Source organism: Scyliorhinus torazame, chromosome 7, assembly GCF_047496885.1.
Source record: "Scyliorhinus torazame isolate Kashiwa2021f chromosome 7, sScyTor2.1, whole genome shotgun sequence".
Taxonomy (NCBI): Eukaryota; Metazoa; Chordata; class Chondrichthyes; order Carcharhiniformes; family Scyliorhinidae; genus Scyliorhinus; species Scyliorhinus torazame.
Genome location: NC_092713.1, coordinates 173,058,868 through 173,075,982, shown reverse-complemented (window position 1 = coordinate 173,075,982; position 17,115 = coordinate 173,058,868). Strand labels below are relative to the sequence as shown.

The window sequence follows — 17,115 nt, the reverse complement described above, 5'->3', positions numbered from 1 at the left end:
AAGGCTCTCACTGTCCACCCTATCCAACCCCCTGATCATTTTGTATGCCTCTATTAAGTCTCCTCTTAACCTTCTTCTCTCCAACGAAAACAACCTCAAGTCCATCAGCCTTTCCTCATAAGATTTTCCCTCCATACCAGGCAACATCCTGGTAAATCTCCTCTGCACCCGCTCCAAAGCCTCCACGTCCTTCCTATAATGCGGTGACCAGAACTGTACGCAATACTCCAAATGCGGCCGTACCAGAGTTCTGTACAGCTGCAACATGACCTCCCGACTCCGGAACTCAATCCCTCTACCAATAAAGGCCAACACTCCATAGGCCTTCTTCACAACCCTATCAACCTGGGTGGCAACTTTCAGGGATCTATGTACATGGACACCTAGATCCCTCTGCTCATCCACACTTTCAAGAACTTTACCATTAGCCAAATATTCCGCATTCCTGTTATTCCTTCCAAAGTGAATCACCTCACACTTCTCTACATTAAACTCCATTTGCCACCTCTCGGCCCAGCTCTGCAGCTTATCTATATCCCTCTGTAATCTGCTACATCCTTCCACACTATCGACAACACCACCGACTTTAGTATCATCTGCAAATTTACTCACCCACCCTTCTGCGCCTTCCTCTAGGTCATTGATAAAAATGACAAACAGCAACGGCCCCAGAACAGATCCTTGTGGTACTCCACTTGTGACTGTACTCCATTCTGAACATTTCCCATCAACCACCACCCTCTGTCTTCTTTCAGCTAGCCAATTTCTGATCCACATCTCTAAATCACCCTCAATCCCCAGCCTCCGTATTTTTTGCAATAGCCTACCGTGGGGAACCTTATCAAACGCTTTGCTGAAATCCATATACACCACATCAACTGCTCTACCCTCGTCTACCTGTTCAGTCACCTTCTCAAAGAACTCAATAAGGTTTGTGAGGCATGACCTACCCTTCACAAAGCCATGCTGACTATCCCTGATCATATTATTCCTATCTAGATGATTATAAATCTTGTCTCTTATAATCCCCTCCAAGACTTTACCCACTACAGACGTGAGGCTCACCGGCCTATAGTTGCCAGGGTTGTCTCTGCTCCTCTTTTTGAACAAAGGGACCACATTTGCTGTCCTCCAGTCCTCTGGCACTATTCTGGCACTGGCAGTAAGTAGTTTAAATCCTGCCAGTGGCCAGGGACAGCAGGGTGTGACTGCAAGTCAGGCAGGTAAAGGGAACCAGCAGGCAGGAACTCAGGAGCCATAGCCCTTGACTCTGTCCAACAGGTATGAGGCACTTGCTCCCTGTGTGGATGGCGAACAGGGCTGCAGGAAGGATGAGTCAGCTGACCAAGGCACCATGGTTCAGCAGGCCATTCAAGGGGAGGGAGTAAATAGGCAAGTTGTAGTTGTAGGGGATTCTATTATCAGGCAGATAGATAGTATCCTTTGTGAGCAGGATAAAGAGTCCCTCATGGTATGTTGCCTGCCCGGTGCTAGGGTGCGGGACATCTCTGACCGGCTTGAAAGGATACTGGAGAGGGAGGGGGAGGATCCAGTTGTTGTGGTCCATGTCGGTACCAACAACATAGGCAAGTCTAGGAAAGAGGACCTGTTTAGAGATTATAAAGAGCTAGGATTCAAATTAAAAAACAGGTCCTCAAGGGTCATAATCTCCGGATTACTGCCCGAGTCACGTGCAAATTGGCATAGGGAGGCAAGAATAAGGGAAGTTAACACGTGGCTGAAAGAGTGGTGTGGGAAAGAGGGGTTCCTTTTCATGGGACACTGGCATCAGTTTTGGGACAGGGGGGACCTATACCGTTGGGATGGTCTCCACCTGAACCGAGCTGGGACCAGTGTTCTGGCAAAAAGAATAAATAGGGTGATCAATAGGACTTTAAACTAAAGATTGGGGGGGAAGGGAAAGTCCGGGAACCAAGAGGTGAAGTAATCAGTGGGAAGCGTAGCTGCTTAGGAATACAAAAAAGCACGAAAAGACAAAACTCAGGAGAGGTTACGATAGTCCCCATCCCACAAAATATGACACAGTGTATGGAAAGGCTCAGTAAACCAAGGTCCACCACACTAAGAAAACAAAAAGGGACGGTCAATAGAGAATTAAAGGTGCTATATTTAAATGCGCGCAGTGTACGGAACAAGGTAGATGAGCTTGTGGCCCAGATTGTGACTGGCAGGTATGATGTGGTAGGCATCACAGAGACATGGTTGCAGGGGGTTCAGGACTGGCATTTAAACATCCAGGGATTCACAACCTATCGAAAAGACAGGGAGGTGGGCAGAGGGGGTGGGGTTGCCTTGTTAATTAGGAATGAAATTAAATCAATAGCACTGAATGACATAGGGTCAGATGATGTGGAGTCTGTGTGGGTAGAGTTGAGGAACCACAAAGGCAAAAAAAACATAATGGGAGTTATGTACAGGACTCCTAACAGTGGTCAGGACCGGGGGCACAAAATGCACCACGAAATAGAAAGTGCATGTCAGAAAGGCAAGGTCACAGTGATCATGGGGGACTTCAATATGCAGGTGGACTGGGTAAATAATGCTGCCAGTGGACCCAAGGAAAGGGAATTCATTGAATGTTTACAGGAGGGCTTTTTGGAACAGCTTGTGATGGAGCCCACGAGGGGACAGGCCATTCTGGACTTAGTGTTATGTAATGAGCCAGACTTGATAAAAGATCTTAAAGTAAGGGAACACTTAGGAGGCAGTGATCATAATATGGTAGAATTCAATCTCCAATTTGAAAGAAAGAAGGTAGAATCAGATGTAAAGGTGTTACAGTTAAATAAAGGTAACTACAGGGGCATGAGGGAGGAACTGACGAAAATCGACTGGGAGCAGAGCCTAGTGGGAAAGACAGTAGAACAGCAATGGCAGGAGTTTCTGGGAGTAATTGAGGACACAGTGCAGAGGTTCATCCCAAAGAAAAGAAAGGTTATCAGAGGGGGGATTAGGCAGCCATGGCTGACAAAGGAAGTTAGGGAATGCATCAAAGCAAAAGAGAAAGCCTATAATGTGGCAAAGAGTAGTGGGAAGTCAGAAGATTGGGAAGGCTACAAAAACAAACAGAGGATAACAAAGAGAGAAATAAGGAAAGAGAGGATCAAATATGAAGGTAGGCTAGCCAGTAACATTAGGAATGATAGTAAAAGTTTCTTTAAATACATTAAAAACAAACGGGAGGCAAAAGTTGACATTGGGCCGCTCCAAAATGACGCTGGTAATTTTGTGATGGGAGACAAGGAAATAGCTGAGGAACTAAATAAGTACTTTGCGTCAGTCTTCACAGTAGAAGACATGAGTAATATCCCACCAATTCCGGAGAGTCAAGGGGCAGAGTTGAATATGGTAGCCATCACAAAGGAGAAAGTGCCAGAGAAACTAAGAGGTCTAAAAATTGATAAATCTCCGGGCCCAGATGGACTACATCCTAGAGTTCTAAAGGAGATAGCTGAAGAAATAGTGGAGGCGTTAGTTATGATCTTTCAAAAGTCACTGGAGTCCGGGAAAGTCCCAGAGGATTGGAAAATCGCTGTTGTAACCCCCCTGTTCAAGAAGGGAACAAGGAAAAAGATGGAAAATTATAGGCCAATTAGCCTAACCTCGGTTGTTGGCAAGATTCTAGAATCCATTGTTAAGGATGAGATTTCTAAATTCTTGGAAGTGCAGGGTCAGATTAGGACAAGTCAGCATGGATTGTCGTGCCTGACAAACCTGTTAGAGTTCTTTGAAGAGATAACAAATAGGTTAGACCAAGGAGAGCCAATGGATGTTATCTATCTTGACTTCCAAAAGGCCTTTGATAAGGTGCCTCACGGGAGACTGCTGAGTAAAATAAAGGCCCATGGTATTCGAGGCAAGGTACTAACATGGATTGACGATTGGCTGTCAGGCAGAAGGCAGAGAGTTGGGATAAAAGGTTCTTTTTTGGAATGGCAACTGGTGACGAGTGGTGTCCCGCAGGGTTCAGTGTTGGGGCCACAGCTGTTCTCTTCATATATTAACGATCTAGATGACGGGACTTGGGGCATTCTGGCTAGGTTTGCCGATGATACAAAGATAGGTGGAGCGGCAGGTAGTATGGAGGAGGTGGGGAGGCTGCAGAAAGATTTAGACAGTTTAGGAGAGTGGTCCAAGAAATGGCTGATGAAATTCAACGTGGGCAAGTGCGAGGTCTTGCACTTTGGAAAAAAGAATAGAGGCATGGACTATTTTCTAAACGGTGACAAAATTCATAATGCTGAAGTGCAAAGGGACTTGGGAGTCCTATTCCAGGATTCTCTAAAGGTAAACTTGCAGGTTGAGTCCGTAATTAAGAAAGCAAATGCAATGTTGTCATTCATCTCAAGAGGCTTGGAATATAAAAGCAGGGATGTACTTCTGAAGCTTTATAAAGCATTAGTTAGGCCCCATTTAGAATACTGTGAGCAATTTTGGGCCCCACACCTCAGGAAGGACATACTGGCACTGGAGCGGGTCCAGCGGAGATTCACACGGATGATCCCAGGAATGGTAGGCCTAACATACGATGAACGTCTGAGGATCCTGGGATTATATTCATTGGAGTTTAGGAGGTTGAGGGGAGATCGAATAGAAACTTACAAGATAATGAATGGCTTAGATAGGGTGGATGTAGGGAAGTTGTTTCCATTAGCAGGGGAGACTAGGACCCGGGGGCACAGCCTTAGAATAAAAGGGAGTCACTTTAGAACAGAGATGAGGAGAAATTTCTTCAGCCAGAGAGTGGTGGGTCTGTGGAATTCATTGCCACAGAGGGCGGTGGAGGCCGGGACGTTGAGTGTCTTTAAGACAGAAGTTGATAAATTCTTGATTTCTCGAGGAATTAAGGGCTATGGAGAGAGAGCGGGTAAATGGAGTTGAAATCAGCCATGATTGAATGGCGGAGTGGACTCGATGGGCCGAATGGCCTTACTTCCGCTCCTATGTCTTATGGTCTTATGGTCTTATGGAAATACTGTAACTCAGTCATATTCTGAGGCGTGTGGGCCTCAGATAGCTTCTCCTCCACTCGGTGCAAGCCATCCTTCTTTTGCCAGGAGAACGCACATGCCCCTTTTAGGCCACGTCTGCCTCAGAGAGATGGCGGAGGACTTCCTCTAAATTATCCAGATGTTCTCTCTCAGTGGCTCCAGTAATCAAGTCGTCATCCAGGTCGACCCCCACCGTTGGGAGCCCTTGAAGGATGATCTTCATAATCCACTGGAAGATCACACAGGCGAATGACACTCAAAATGGAAGCCAGGGGTATTCACATAGACCCCTGTGGGCATATTTTCACATATTTTCATCTCCAGCTGGAGGTATGCGTGGTTCATGCCCAACTTCGAGAAATAATGACCCCAGCCAGCATCGCATAAAGGTCCTCCACGCGTGGCATTGGGTAGCCGCCTACCAGGAGACCTTGTTCACGTCAATTTACAATCGCCATACAGGCGAACAATCTTATCCAGCTTCAGCACCGGGATTACAGACGCTCAGGACGAATAATGCCCAGACTTTCCAGCTGGCTGAGCTGGTATTCCACTTTCAACAATAGGGCACAGGGAACTGGGCGGACCCTGAAATACTTTGGTTGGGCTTCTGAGTCCATGTAAATTTTGGCCATGGCTCCCTTTATTTTTCAAATCCATCTTGGGAAAACCTCTGGGTATTTTCCCACGACCTCGTACAACTCGCCTGTACCCATTTAAAAAATCTGCTGCCAATCTAGGTTGAGCCTCTGTAACCAGTTGTGGCTCAACAGACTGGGTCCGGGCCCTTGTCCTGCTATCAGAGGCAAACAAACGGATTTCTGTCCGTAGGTAACTGGAGTCATTATTGTTCCAATGATGGACAATGGTTTTCCAGTATATGTCGCCAAACGTCTTAGTGTTCCTAGGCCCAGGCATTGGATCCCCGTACGGACTTTCCGGTACGCTGGCTGTCATATGACCAAGACAGCAGCCCATGTCTATTTTCATCTCTAGTGGGCGGTCAATTACCCAGATGATGATTTTGATGGGGGCTACTCTTGGTGCTGCAATACAGCTTAGCTGCATGCACTTGTCCTCCTCGGGTTGTGCGAAGGCTAAAGCTCTGGCTCTGGTAAACGAGTTGCTCGATCAGGGTAATATGCATGCTGATGGTTCTGGCATTTGCCCAGATCCCACGGTTCCTGCGACCACAGGTACATCATTATTGTGAGTCATTCTCCTGGACCTCAGGGAGATGTCTCGTTGGGCAGCAGTGACCCTTGGTCAATGGGTCTGACCACAGCGTTGCTCGAGTGTTGACTGGATCCCATATGCCCTGCTCTTGGGGGCATTACTTGCTGGAATGGGGGGCGACCAATGCTATTTACCTCCATTTCCAGTGAGTCCTGGACTCCCTTCTCTGCGTTTTTATGTCAGAGGGATAATTCTATGGCCTTTTTCAAGTCCAAAGAAGGTTCTGCCAGCAGCTTGCGTTAGATCACCATGTTGTTTCTGCCACATACGAGGCGGTCATGCAGCACCTCTGGAAAGGATGGCCTATAGTCGCAATGTTCAGCCAGCTTGCATAGGGGTGTCAAGAATTCGGTGACCGACTTCCCATGGTTCGCCTCACCGTGTTGAATGTATACCGGGGCGGCATGGTGGTGCAGTCGTTAGCACGGCTGCCTCACAGCTCCAGGGACCCGGTTAAATTCTGGCCTCAGGTGACTGTCAATGTGGAGTTTGTACGTTCCCCCTGTGTTTGCGTGGGTTTGCTCCGGGTTCCTCCCACAGTCAAAAAGATGTACGTGTTAGGTGGATTTGCCATGGTAAATTGCCCCTTAGTGCACAGGGATGTGTAGGTTATGGGATTATGGGGATAAGGCAGGGTGGACACTCGTAAATGGGCAGAGTGCTCATTCGAAGGGTTGGTGCAGACTTGATGGGCCGAATGGCCTCCAGCTGTAGAGATTCTATGATTCTGTACAATCACTGACTAGTTGAGTTCAAAATGGTCTGCTACAAGTGCTACCAGCTCATCAAAGGTCTTTGAATCTGGGGCCTCCAGATAGGTAAGCCTTTTGAAATGCGAAAGGTTGGGGCTCTGCAGGCGGTCAGACGTACGGCCTTTGTCGGTCATCTCCTGTAATGACATTCACCTGAAAAAGTAACGCATCCACTCAGTGAACTGGGCTCCACCTTCTATGTCTGCATCGAAAGCTTCAAGCCTCCCAAAAAGAGACATTTTGAAACTTGTTCCGACCTCGCTCTCTTGCAGCACAATTTAAATTTGGTCCTGACACCCAGAATTGCAGTTCTGTTTTTCCTTGTCGCGAGTATAATACCCACAGGAGTCCCAAGAAGTTTGACTATGAAGGTTTATAAAGAAAAATGAGACCTCAACGCGGAAGTACGGCTGGGACTATCGACCTGCTGGTTCCAAACCTGGTTGGCTTTAAGCGTTTGGTTCACAAGTCGCAGCTGCTATGGTATCAACCCTGACCCTCTGCCCCTCAGCAGGAGAACTCCTATTCCATGAGCCCCATGGGGATATCAATTGTGTCAGCCCTGTGGATCTCGTGAAGGTTATTACAGCGCCTCAGAAGAGCTGTTCCCTGACACTTGAACCGATCTGGGGACCTATGAAAACACTCCCACATGGTTCTAACCTTGTTACTCGGCGGGAACCAATGTAACAAACATTGGAATATCCTTTATCTTGAATGTTACAGTCTCCACAGACTGTGATTTTTGCCCAAAGATCAATTACATTGTGTACAGATGCTGCCAGACCTGCTGAGATTTTCCAGCATTTTATCTTTGGTGCACATATGTGCGAAAAGTGCAAGAGCAGTTGAGTTATAAAGCCATGACATGCAGATGGAGGTAATTCAGGCCTTCAATTCCAGCTCTGACAGTAATCCGATCAGTCCCAGTCCCATCCCCTACTCTGTCTCTGTATCTTAGCAAGTATATTTTCCCCAAATTCCCATCCAATTTCCTTTTTTAAATCATCCATCGTCTCCACATCCACCCCCCTCGTGGGCAGTGAGTTCCATCACATCACCACTCGCTGTGTAAAAATCTTCTTCCTCCCATTCCCCTTGTGTCTCTTGCCCAAAACCTTCAATCTGTTTCCTCCCAGTCATTGTACCATCACTGAATGGGAAAGGTTTTTCCTTGTATATCTTAATTAAATCTGTCAGCATCTTATCCGACTCGATCAAATCTCCCCTCAATCTCCTTTACTCAAGAACAACCCCAACATCTCCAACCTAACCTTGGAGCAAAAATACCTCATCCCTGGAACTATTCTGGAACATTACTCTGAATCTAACCCTGTGCTGTACCTGTCCTGGGAGTGTTTGATGGGGACACTGTCGAGGGAGCTTTACTCTGTATCTAACCCCGTGCTCTACCTGTCCTGGGAGTGTTTGATGGGGACAGTGTAGAGGGAGCTTTACTCTGTATCTAACCCCGTGCTGTACCTGTCCTGGGAGTGTTCGATGGGGACAGTGTAGAGGGAGCTTTACTCGGTATCTAACCGTGTGCTGTACCTGTTCTGGGAGTGTTTGATGGGACAGTGTAGAGGGAGCTTTACTCTGTATCTAACCCCATGCTGTACCTGCTCTGGGAGTGTTTGATGGCGCCAGTATAGAGAGAGCTTTACTCTGCATCCATCCCTGTGCTGCACCTGTCCTGGGAGTGTTTGATGAGTCAGTGTAGAGGGAGCTTTACTCTATATCTAACCCTGTGCTGCACCTGTCCTGGGAGTGTTTGATGGGGACAGTGTAGAGGGAATTGTACTCTGTATCGAACCCCGTTCTGTACATTAGACATTTTCTGATATCATTCCAACATTTCTTCCATGAACCTCTGATATTTATGACTTGAATGATGTGAATATGGAATCAGTTGAGGAATTCCTATTGCATTCGGTACAGTGAAGCTTATAAGATTGATTTTGGAAAGATTATGATGATTAAGTTAGTATTTAATACAAAGAAAATGCAGGGACTAAATGGATAGTGGGACTAGGATCAGCATTCTCTAGAATGAGCTAGCAGAGATGTGACAGGCTGAATAACTTCCTTGGTGCTTTAAATTGCGGGATTATAGTGCTCAGTTTGAATTGTCAGTGCTGACGCTATCTGAGTACAGGATCATTCAACAATTGAATTAGCTTGTGGTTCATCTCCCTCTGCCCACCTTGTTCCCAAAGCCCAGGACCTTTACCTGACACAATTCTTTCAATCTCAGTTTTGAAACTACATTGGCCCCAACCTGAACAGCATTTTTGGATTAACCATTCCAGATTTCCCTAGAATCCATAGAATCCCTACAGTGCAGATCATTAGACCCATTGAGTCTGTGCCGACCCTCAGAAAGAGCACCCTAGGCCCAGTCCCCCACCCCATCCCCGCAACCCCACCCAACCTGCGCATCCCTGGACACTAAGGGGCAATTTTAGCACGGCCAATCCACCTAACGTGTGAGGAAATGATTTCTAACCCCTGAACGGCCTAGCTCTCATTTTCAGGTACTACCATCTTGCACCAGCCTCCCCTACCAAAGGAAGTAGGTTTATCTCTATCGACCCTATCAATTCTTTCAAATATTTTAATCACCCATACTTTTCTTCACCCAAGGGAATATAAGCCACATTTATAATTTAACCCTTTTGCCCCATTCTCATCCTGAAGAACTTACACTACCCTCCCTCTCAGACTTCCTGAGGAAATCTTGTCCAGGACTGATCTCAATTCTCTAGATGCAGTCTGACCAGAGTGCGGTATGGCTGGAATGTCACTTCCACCGTTTTCATTCCTGCCCTTGAGATAAAGACTAACTTCTTTACTTGATTAAATTTTTGTTTGTATACGTCCACTAGCTTTGAATGATTTTGTTTTTCGGAATCCCTCTGTCCATCTATCTCCTCACCATTTAAATGATCTGTGTGTCTTAGGTGTAAAGTGGATGATCTCAGATTCTGCCATGCTGAAATCCATCTGCCACAGGTTTACCCACTGATTTATCTCTCAATATCATTTTGTAACTCTTCTCCTATTCACAGAGTTATGTTCTTATAATTATATAAAAGTACCAATTACTCATTCTGGATTGGGTAAGCACGTTGTAGGTTCATTTATTAAGAACAGGCACATAACAACAGATATAGATGGACAGGGATCTTGACGACATCAGCAGCAGAACTGTCTGTGCTGTGCTCTGTTTAAATCAAAAGTGGAACTAAAACTGATTCGCGTGACATACTTCCTTTCTAGTGAGGTCATGCTGCAATCCTGTAAAGACATATTACAACATCCCCTCTTTTTAAATATGCTTTTCCCACTTCCAAAGAAGTGCAACTATTTACAATACATGTTCATGTTTGGTTACCGTGACATAAGAATTAATGAATCTGAGAGTCTCTAAATCGGGAAGTAATCTGTTGGAACACCCAGATCTTGTAATTATAACCTTATGTGGAGATTTCTTCAATTGCGCACAGTGATCTATGGGATTTTCATTCTGGGATTTTGATCTTAAGACCATAAGACAAAGGAGCAGAATTAGGCCATTCGGTCCATCAAGTCTGTTCTGCCATTCAATCATGGCTGATATTTTTCTCATCCCTATTCTCCTGCCTTCTCCCATAACCCCTGATCCCTTTATTGATCAAAAACCTCTTCTATCTTGGTTGCATTTTGGATTTTGTCCTAGGTGCAATCGGACCGTACAGTCGTTGAGGAACTGGAATGAATCAGATTTGTCCTTGGTTACATCTCACCATTACGCATTTGTGTGTGACAATTTCATAGGACCTGGTTCTGAACCAGTCCCTGTCTCCTCAGGGAAGCTGGATGTGATGATTGGCTAGTAGCACAGTGATTGGAACTGCATCTTCACAGCATCAGGGACCCGGACTAAATTCCAGCCTTGGATCACTGTCTTGTGTGGAGTTTGTATATTCCTCTTGTGTCTGCGTGGGTTTCCTCCGGGTCCTTTGGTTTCCTCCCACAGTCCAAAGATATGCAGGTTAGGTGGATTGGCCATGATCAATGTACGGGGTTACAGGGATAAGGCTGGTGAGTGGGTCTATGTGGGGTGCTCTTTTGGAGGGTTGGTGCAGACCTAATGGGCCAAATGACCTCTTCTGCGCTGTAGGGATTCTATGAACTTGTCCCAACTGTAAACTTGGCAATTTTCTACTCGCATTTTAATAGTGGATGTTAGCATCATCTCTTGTAGTTTTAACAATTTCTCTCTAGTATCTGACGAAAAAGATTGGGTTGATAAATTGGTATGGACTGGTCTGCCGAACATCAGATCGGTTGGGGATTGAATATTTGCAATTAAACATGTTGCTCTCAGATATAACATTGAAATGTGTAGATCTTTCTTGTTCTGCTGCATTTGAGAATTAGGGATTTCATGATGGGAATCATTTGCTCAATTAGGCCGTTAGATCTAGGGTAATCAGGAGAAGAAGTATTGTGATTAACATTCCACTTCGCACACATATCCTGAAATGCTTATTAATAAATTTTGATTATCTAGGTTGATCTCTCTAGGCAAACCAAATAAACTGAAAATAGCACCTAGAGTGGGCGCAACAGTTGTGCTTGAGGTTTTGTGGAAATGTTGAGCACACCTAAACCTGAGTGATGTGCACCCATTATCTGGGACTTGGATTTTGGGACAGGTGGGTGGAAAGGGTGAATGGTGGCTTGTAGTAGGTCATGTTACTTTCTGTTAACATCCTTTCTTTATACTTTATTCCACAGAGATCGACGCTCCCAGAAACCTGCATGTGGTAACACCAGGGGACAGCAGGCTGGAGCTGGAGTGGGAGAACAGTCAAGCTGACATCGACAGGTACAGGGTGGTCTACAGCACACTGGCAGGCAGGAAGTACCATGAGCTGATTGTGCCCAAAAGCACAGGGCCAACAAGCAAAGTAACCATGACTGGTGAGTAGCAGAACTTCTAACACAATCTGAGGTATCAGCATTCAACCATTGATTGATGGCAGGACAGAGAGAGTGTGCATCTATGACACTTCGGTTACACTGGTAATCTTATTGATAATGCTCCTGATGGTGTGGTAATAATATTGGTACAATGTTATTGCTGCTGCTACAGCTCATGATTCTGATGATGATTACAGAGGTATTAATGTTGCTGCTGATAATGCAGTACATTCAGCCCCAGCCAGGACCACCTGAATGTGCCGATTCCCATCCTGGCCGGCTTTTATTGGTCCATTTTAACGTGCTCCACCGTTGATCCTTTGCCCCCCAGCAGGGGGAGCCCGTTTTCCATGAGCCCCATGGAGCAATCAATCGGGTTGTTCCCGTAGCGGTTATTACAGTGATGTTATTACAGATTAGAATCACCACGACCGTGTACATTGGACTGCAACTGCTCTTACCTCGACCTATCTTCTGTTTTTTCATCTCTCTCATTATTGCCACCTGTAAGGGCGGCATGTGGCGCAGTGGATAGCACTGGGACTGCGGAGCTGAGGACCCAGGTTTGAATCCCGGCCCTGGGTCACTGTCCGTGTGGAGCTTGCACATTCTCCCCATGTTTGCATGGGTTTCACCCGCACAACCCAAAGATGTGCAGGGTAGGTGGATTGGCCGAGCTAAATTACCCCTTAATTGGAAAAAAAAAAATTGGGTACTCTAAATTTAAAAAAAAATAATTATTGCCACCTATTGTATTGCACCTTCATCCCTTTTCTAATGTAATCTCTCCTGCCTTTCACTCTATCACAGACTTGCTTCTCACTTTCCTCCCCCTCTCCTTTTCTTTGTACTCACGTTAAAACCTCTCACTTACTCCAGTTCTGACAAAAGCTCATTGACCTGAAACACAAACTTTTGATGTGGCACTTTATCAAATGCCTTCTCGAAATCTAAATAAAATATATCCATTGGTGAAGATGCTGAGATGACAGCTTAAGTTCTCACTGTGACCTTCTCTCTTGATTTTGTTTGCAGATTTATTGCCTGGCACTGAGTATGGTATAGGAATCTCTGCCATTAAGGAGGCAAAGCAAAGTGTTCCAGCCACCATGAACGCAAGAACTGGTAAATATCCAGCTCCTTCTTAGTGTGGGTTTTTAATCCGCTGTGTGCAATGTTGTAATATACCTTTAAGAGACAGCAACATGACATCACTTTAAGGTAAGTTTGTCATGTGTTCCAGTCTGGGTTTCACTTCAGCCTGGAGTGGAGCTCAGACCCACAGCTCTGCTGCTGTTACCCTCAAGCTCTTCATGAATTTATTTTCATATGTGCCTGTTCTCAATAAATAAAACCAGAGTGTGTTTGCACAATCCCTCATGAACCAACGACATAGGTAGGAAAAGGGATGGGAATGTAAGGCAGGTATTCAGGGAGCTAGGGTGGAATCTTAGAGCTGGAACAAACAGAGTTATTATCTCTGGGTTGTTACCCGTGCCACGTGCTAGCGAGACGAGGAATAGGGAGAGAGAGAAGTTGAACACGTGCTACAGGGATGGTGCAGGAGGGAGGGATTCAAATACCTGGATAATTGGGGCTCATTCTGGGGTAGGTGGGACCTCGACAAACAGGATGGTCTACACCTGAACCAGAGGGGTGCCAATATCCTGGGGAGGAAATTTGCTAATGCTCTTCGGGTGGGTTTAAATTAATTCAGCAGGGGCTTGGGAACCTGAATTGTAGCTCCAGTATGTAGGAGGTTGAGAGTAGGAAGGTCATGAGTAAGGTTACAAGGTCGCAGGAGGCAGGCAAGAAGGTGGTTTGAAGTGTGTCTACTTCAATGCCAGGAGCATCTGGAATAAGGTGGGTGAACTTGCAGCATGGGTTGGTACCTGGGACTTCGATGTTGTGGCCATTTCGGAGACATGGATAGAGCAGGGACAGGAATGGTTGTTGCAGGTTCCGGGGTTTAGACGTTTCAGTAAGCTCAGGGAAGGTGGTAAAAGAGGGGGAGGTGTGGCATTGTTATTCAAGGACAGTATTACGGTGGCAGAAAGGACGTCTGATGAGGACTAGTCTACTGAGGTAGTATGGGCTGAGGTTAGAAACAGGAAAGGAAAGGTCACTCTGTTGGGAGTTTTCTATCAGCCTCCGAAACGTTCCAGTGATGCAGAGGAAAGGATTGCAAAGATGATTCTGGATAGGAGCAAAAGTAACAGGAGGGATTTTAACTTTCCAAATATTGACTGGAACGCTATAGTTCGAGGACTTTAGATTGGTCAGTTTTTGTCCAATGTGTGCAGGAGGGTTTCCTGACACAGTATGTAGATAGACCAACAAGAGGTGAGGCCTCATTGGATTTGGTACTGGGTAATGAACCAGGCCAGGTGTTAGATTTGGAGGTAGGTGAACACTTTGGTGATAGTGACCACAATTCGGTTACGTTTACTTTAGCGATGGAAAGGGATAGGTATATACCGCAGGGCAAGCTGGGGGAAAGGCAATTATGATGCGATTAGGCAAGACTTAGGATGCATAGGATGGGGAAGGAAACTGCAGGGGATGGGCACAATTGAAATGTGAAGCTTGTTCAAGGAACAACGACTGCGTGTCCTTGATAAGTATATACCTGTCAGGCAGGGAGGAAGTGGTCGAGCGAGGGAACCGTGGTTTACTAAAGTAGTTGAATCACTTGTCAAGAGGAAGAAGGAGGCTTATGTAAAGGTGAGACGTGAAGGTTCAGTTAGGGCGCTTGAGAGTTACAAGTTAGCTAGGAAGGACCTAAAGAGAGAGCTAAGAAGAGCCAGGACGGGACATGAGAAGTCCTTGGCAGGTAGGATCAAGGAAAACCCTAAAGCTTTCTAAAGATATGTCAGGAATAAAAGAATGACTAGGGTAAGAGTAGGGCCAGTCAAGGACAGTAGTGGGAAGTTGTGCGTGGAGTCCGAGGAGATAGGAGAGGTGCTAAATGAATATTTTTCGTCAGTATTCACACAGGAAAAAGACAATGTTGTCGAGGAGAATACTGAGATTCAGGCTACTAGACTAGAAGGGCTTTAGGTTCATAAGGAGGAGGTGTTAGCAATTCTGGAAAGTGTGAAAATAGATAAGTCCCCTGGGCAGGATGGGATTTATCCCAGGATTCTCTGGGAAGCTAGTGAGGAGATTGCAGAGCCTCTGGCTTTGATCTTTATGTCATCATTGTTTACAGGAATAGTGCCAGAAGACTGGAGGATAGCAAATGTTGTCCCCTTGTTCAAGAAGGGGAGTAGAGACAATCCCGGTAACTATAGACCAGTGAGCCTTACTTCTGTTGTGGGCAAAATCTTGGAAAGGTTTATAAGAGATAGGATTTATAATCATCTAGAAAGGAATAATTTGATTAGGGATAGTCAACTCGGTTTTGTGAAGGGTAGGTCATGCCTCACAATCCTTATTGAGTTCTTTGAGAAGGTGATCAGACAGGTGGACGAGGGTAAAGCAGTTGATGTGGTGTATATGGATTTCAGTAAAGCGTTTGATAAGGTTCCCCACAGTAGGCTATTGCAGAAAATATGGAGGCATGCAATTGAGGGTGATTTAGCGGTTTGGATCAGAAATTGACTAGCTGTGAGAAGACAGAGGGTGGTGGTTGATGGGAAATGTTCAGCCTGGAGTTCAGTTACTAGTGGTGTACCACAATGATCTGTTTTGGGGCCGCTGCTGTTTGTTATTTTTATAAATGACCTGGAGGAGGGCGTAGGAGGATGGGTGAGTAAATTTGTGGATGACACTAAAGTCGGTGTAGTTGTGGACAGCGCAGAAGGATGTTGCAGGTTACAGAGGGACATAGATAAGCTGCAGAGCTGGGCTGAGAAGTGGCAAATGGAGTTTAATGCAGAAAAATGTGAGGTTATTCATTTTGGAAGGAGCAACAGGAATACAGAGTACTGGGCTAATGGTAAGATTCTTGGTAGTGTGGATGAGCAGAGAGATCTCGGTGTCCATGTACATAGATCCCTGAACGTTGCCATCCAGGTTGATAGGGTTGTTAAGAAAGTGTACCGTGTGTTAGCCTTTATTGGTAGAGGGATTGAGTTTCGGAGCCATGAGGTCATGTTGCAGCTGTACAAAATTCTGGTGCGGTTGCATTTGGAGTATTGCATGCAGTTCTGGTCGCCACATTATAGGAAGGATGTGGAAGCATTGGAAAGGGTGCAGAGGAGATTTACCAGGATGCTGCCTGGTATGGAGGGAAGATCTTATGAGGAAAGGCTGTGGGACTTGAGGCTGTTTTTGTTAGAGAGAAGAAGGTTAAGAGGTGACGTAATAGAAGCATACAAGATGATCAGAGGATTGGATAGGGTGGACAGTGAGAGCCTTTTTCCTCGGATGGTGATGGCTAGCACGAGGGGACATAGCTTTAAATTGAGGGGAGATAGATATAGGACAGATGTCAGAGGTAGGTTCTTCACTCAGAGAGTAGTAGGGGCGTGGCATGCCCTGCCTGCAACAGTAGTGGACTCGCCAACATTAAGGGCAACATTAAGGGCATTTAAATGGTCATTGGATAAACATATGGATGATAATGGAATAGTGTAGATGGGCTTTAGAGTGGTTTCACAGGCCGGCGCAACATCGAGGGCCGAAGGGCCTGTACTGCGCTGTAATGTTCTAATTCTAATGAACGTTTGGAGCCTTTATATCATTATAAGACCACAGCATGGTGGCAGCGGTGGTTTCTTCTAAATGATACAGTGCTGAACCTGGAAGAAAGATTAAAAAGTGAAACTGAGGCTGGATCACATAACTCACGTCACTTAAAGTGGCAGAATATACCCAATTTGTTTAGTATTTCCATTTGATTGTCAGTATTCAGCTAATAAATTACTTTCAGCTAGGCGGTTTTCATGGAGGGGAGGCTACTGGTAGCTCACATTTGAGAATGATACAGATCCTGAAATCGCACAGGTTAGAATTACCTGTTAACAGTGGCAGAAAGAGTATCTTTGTGTAATGTCTGGGATTGTTACAGTCCGGTGGTACAGGATGGAATGGGCAGTATTGATGGATTATACAGATAAGGGGCCATCAGGAATGGTGCCGGAATAAGCAACATCTTTTACAGAAAGAAGACATTTAGAACTGACACAAGTAGAGAATGCCTG

The 17,115-nt window shown here is 45.6% G+C and overlaps 1 protein-coding gene across 6 annotated transcripts in view; it reads left to right on the top strand.

Moving 5' to 3' along the window:
• tnr (tenascin R (restrictin, janusin)) overlaps nt 1-17,115 on the top strand; it is a 793,807-nt gene that overhangs the window by 344,710 nt on the left and 431,982 nt on the right. For all 6 annotated transcript variants that reach the window (XM_072511798.1, XM_072511799.1, XM_072511802.1 and 3 more), the window contains 2 exons: nt 11,783-11,968; nt 13,004-13,093. In XM_072511798.1, coding sequence (XP_072367899.1) covers nt 11,783-11,968; nt 13,004-13,093 — 276 coding nt within the window. The remainder of the gene's footprint in view (nt 1-11,782; nt 11,969-13,003; nt 13,094-17,115) is intronic.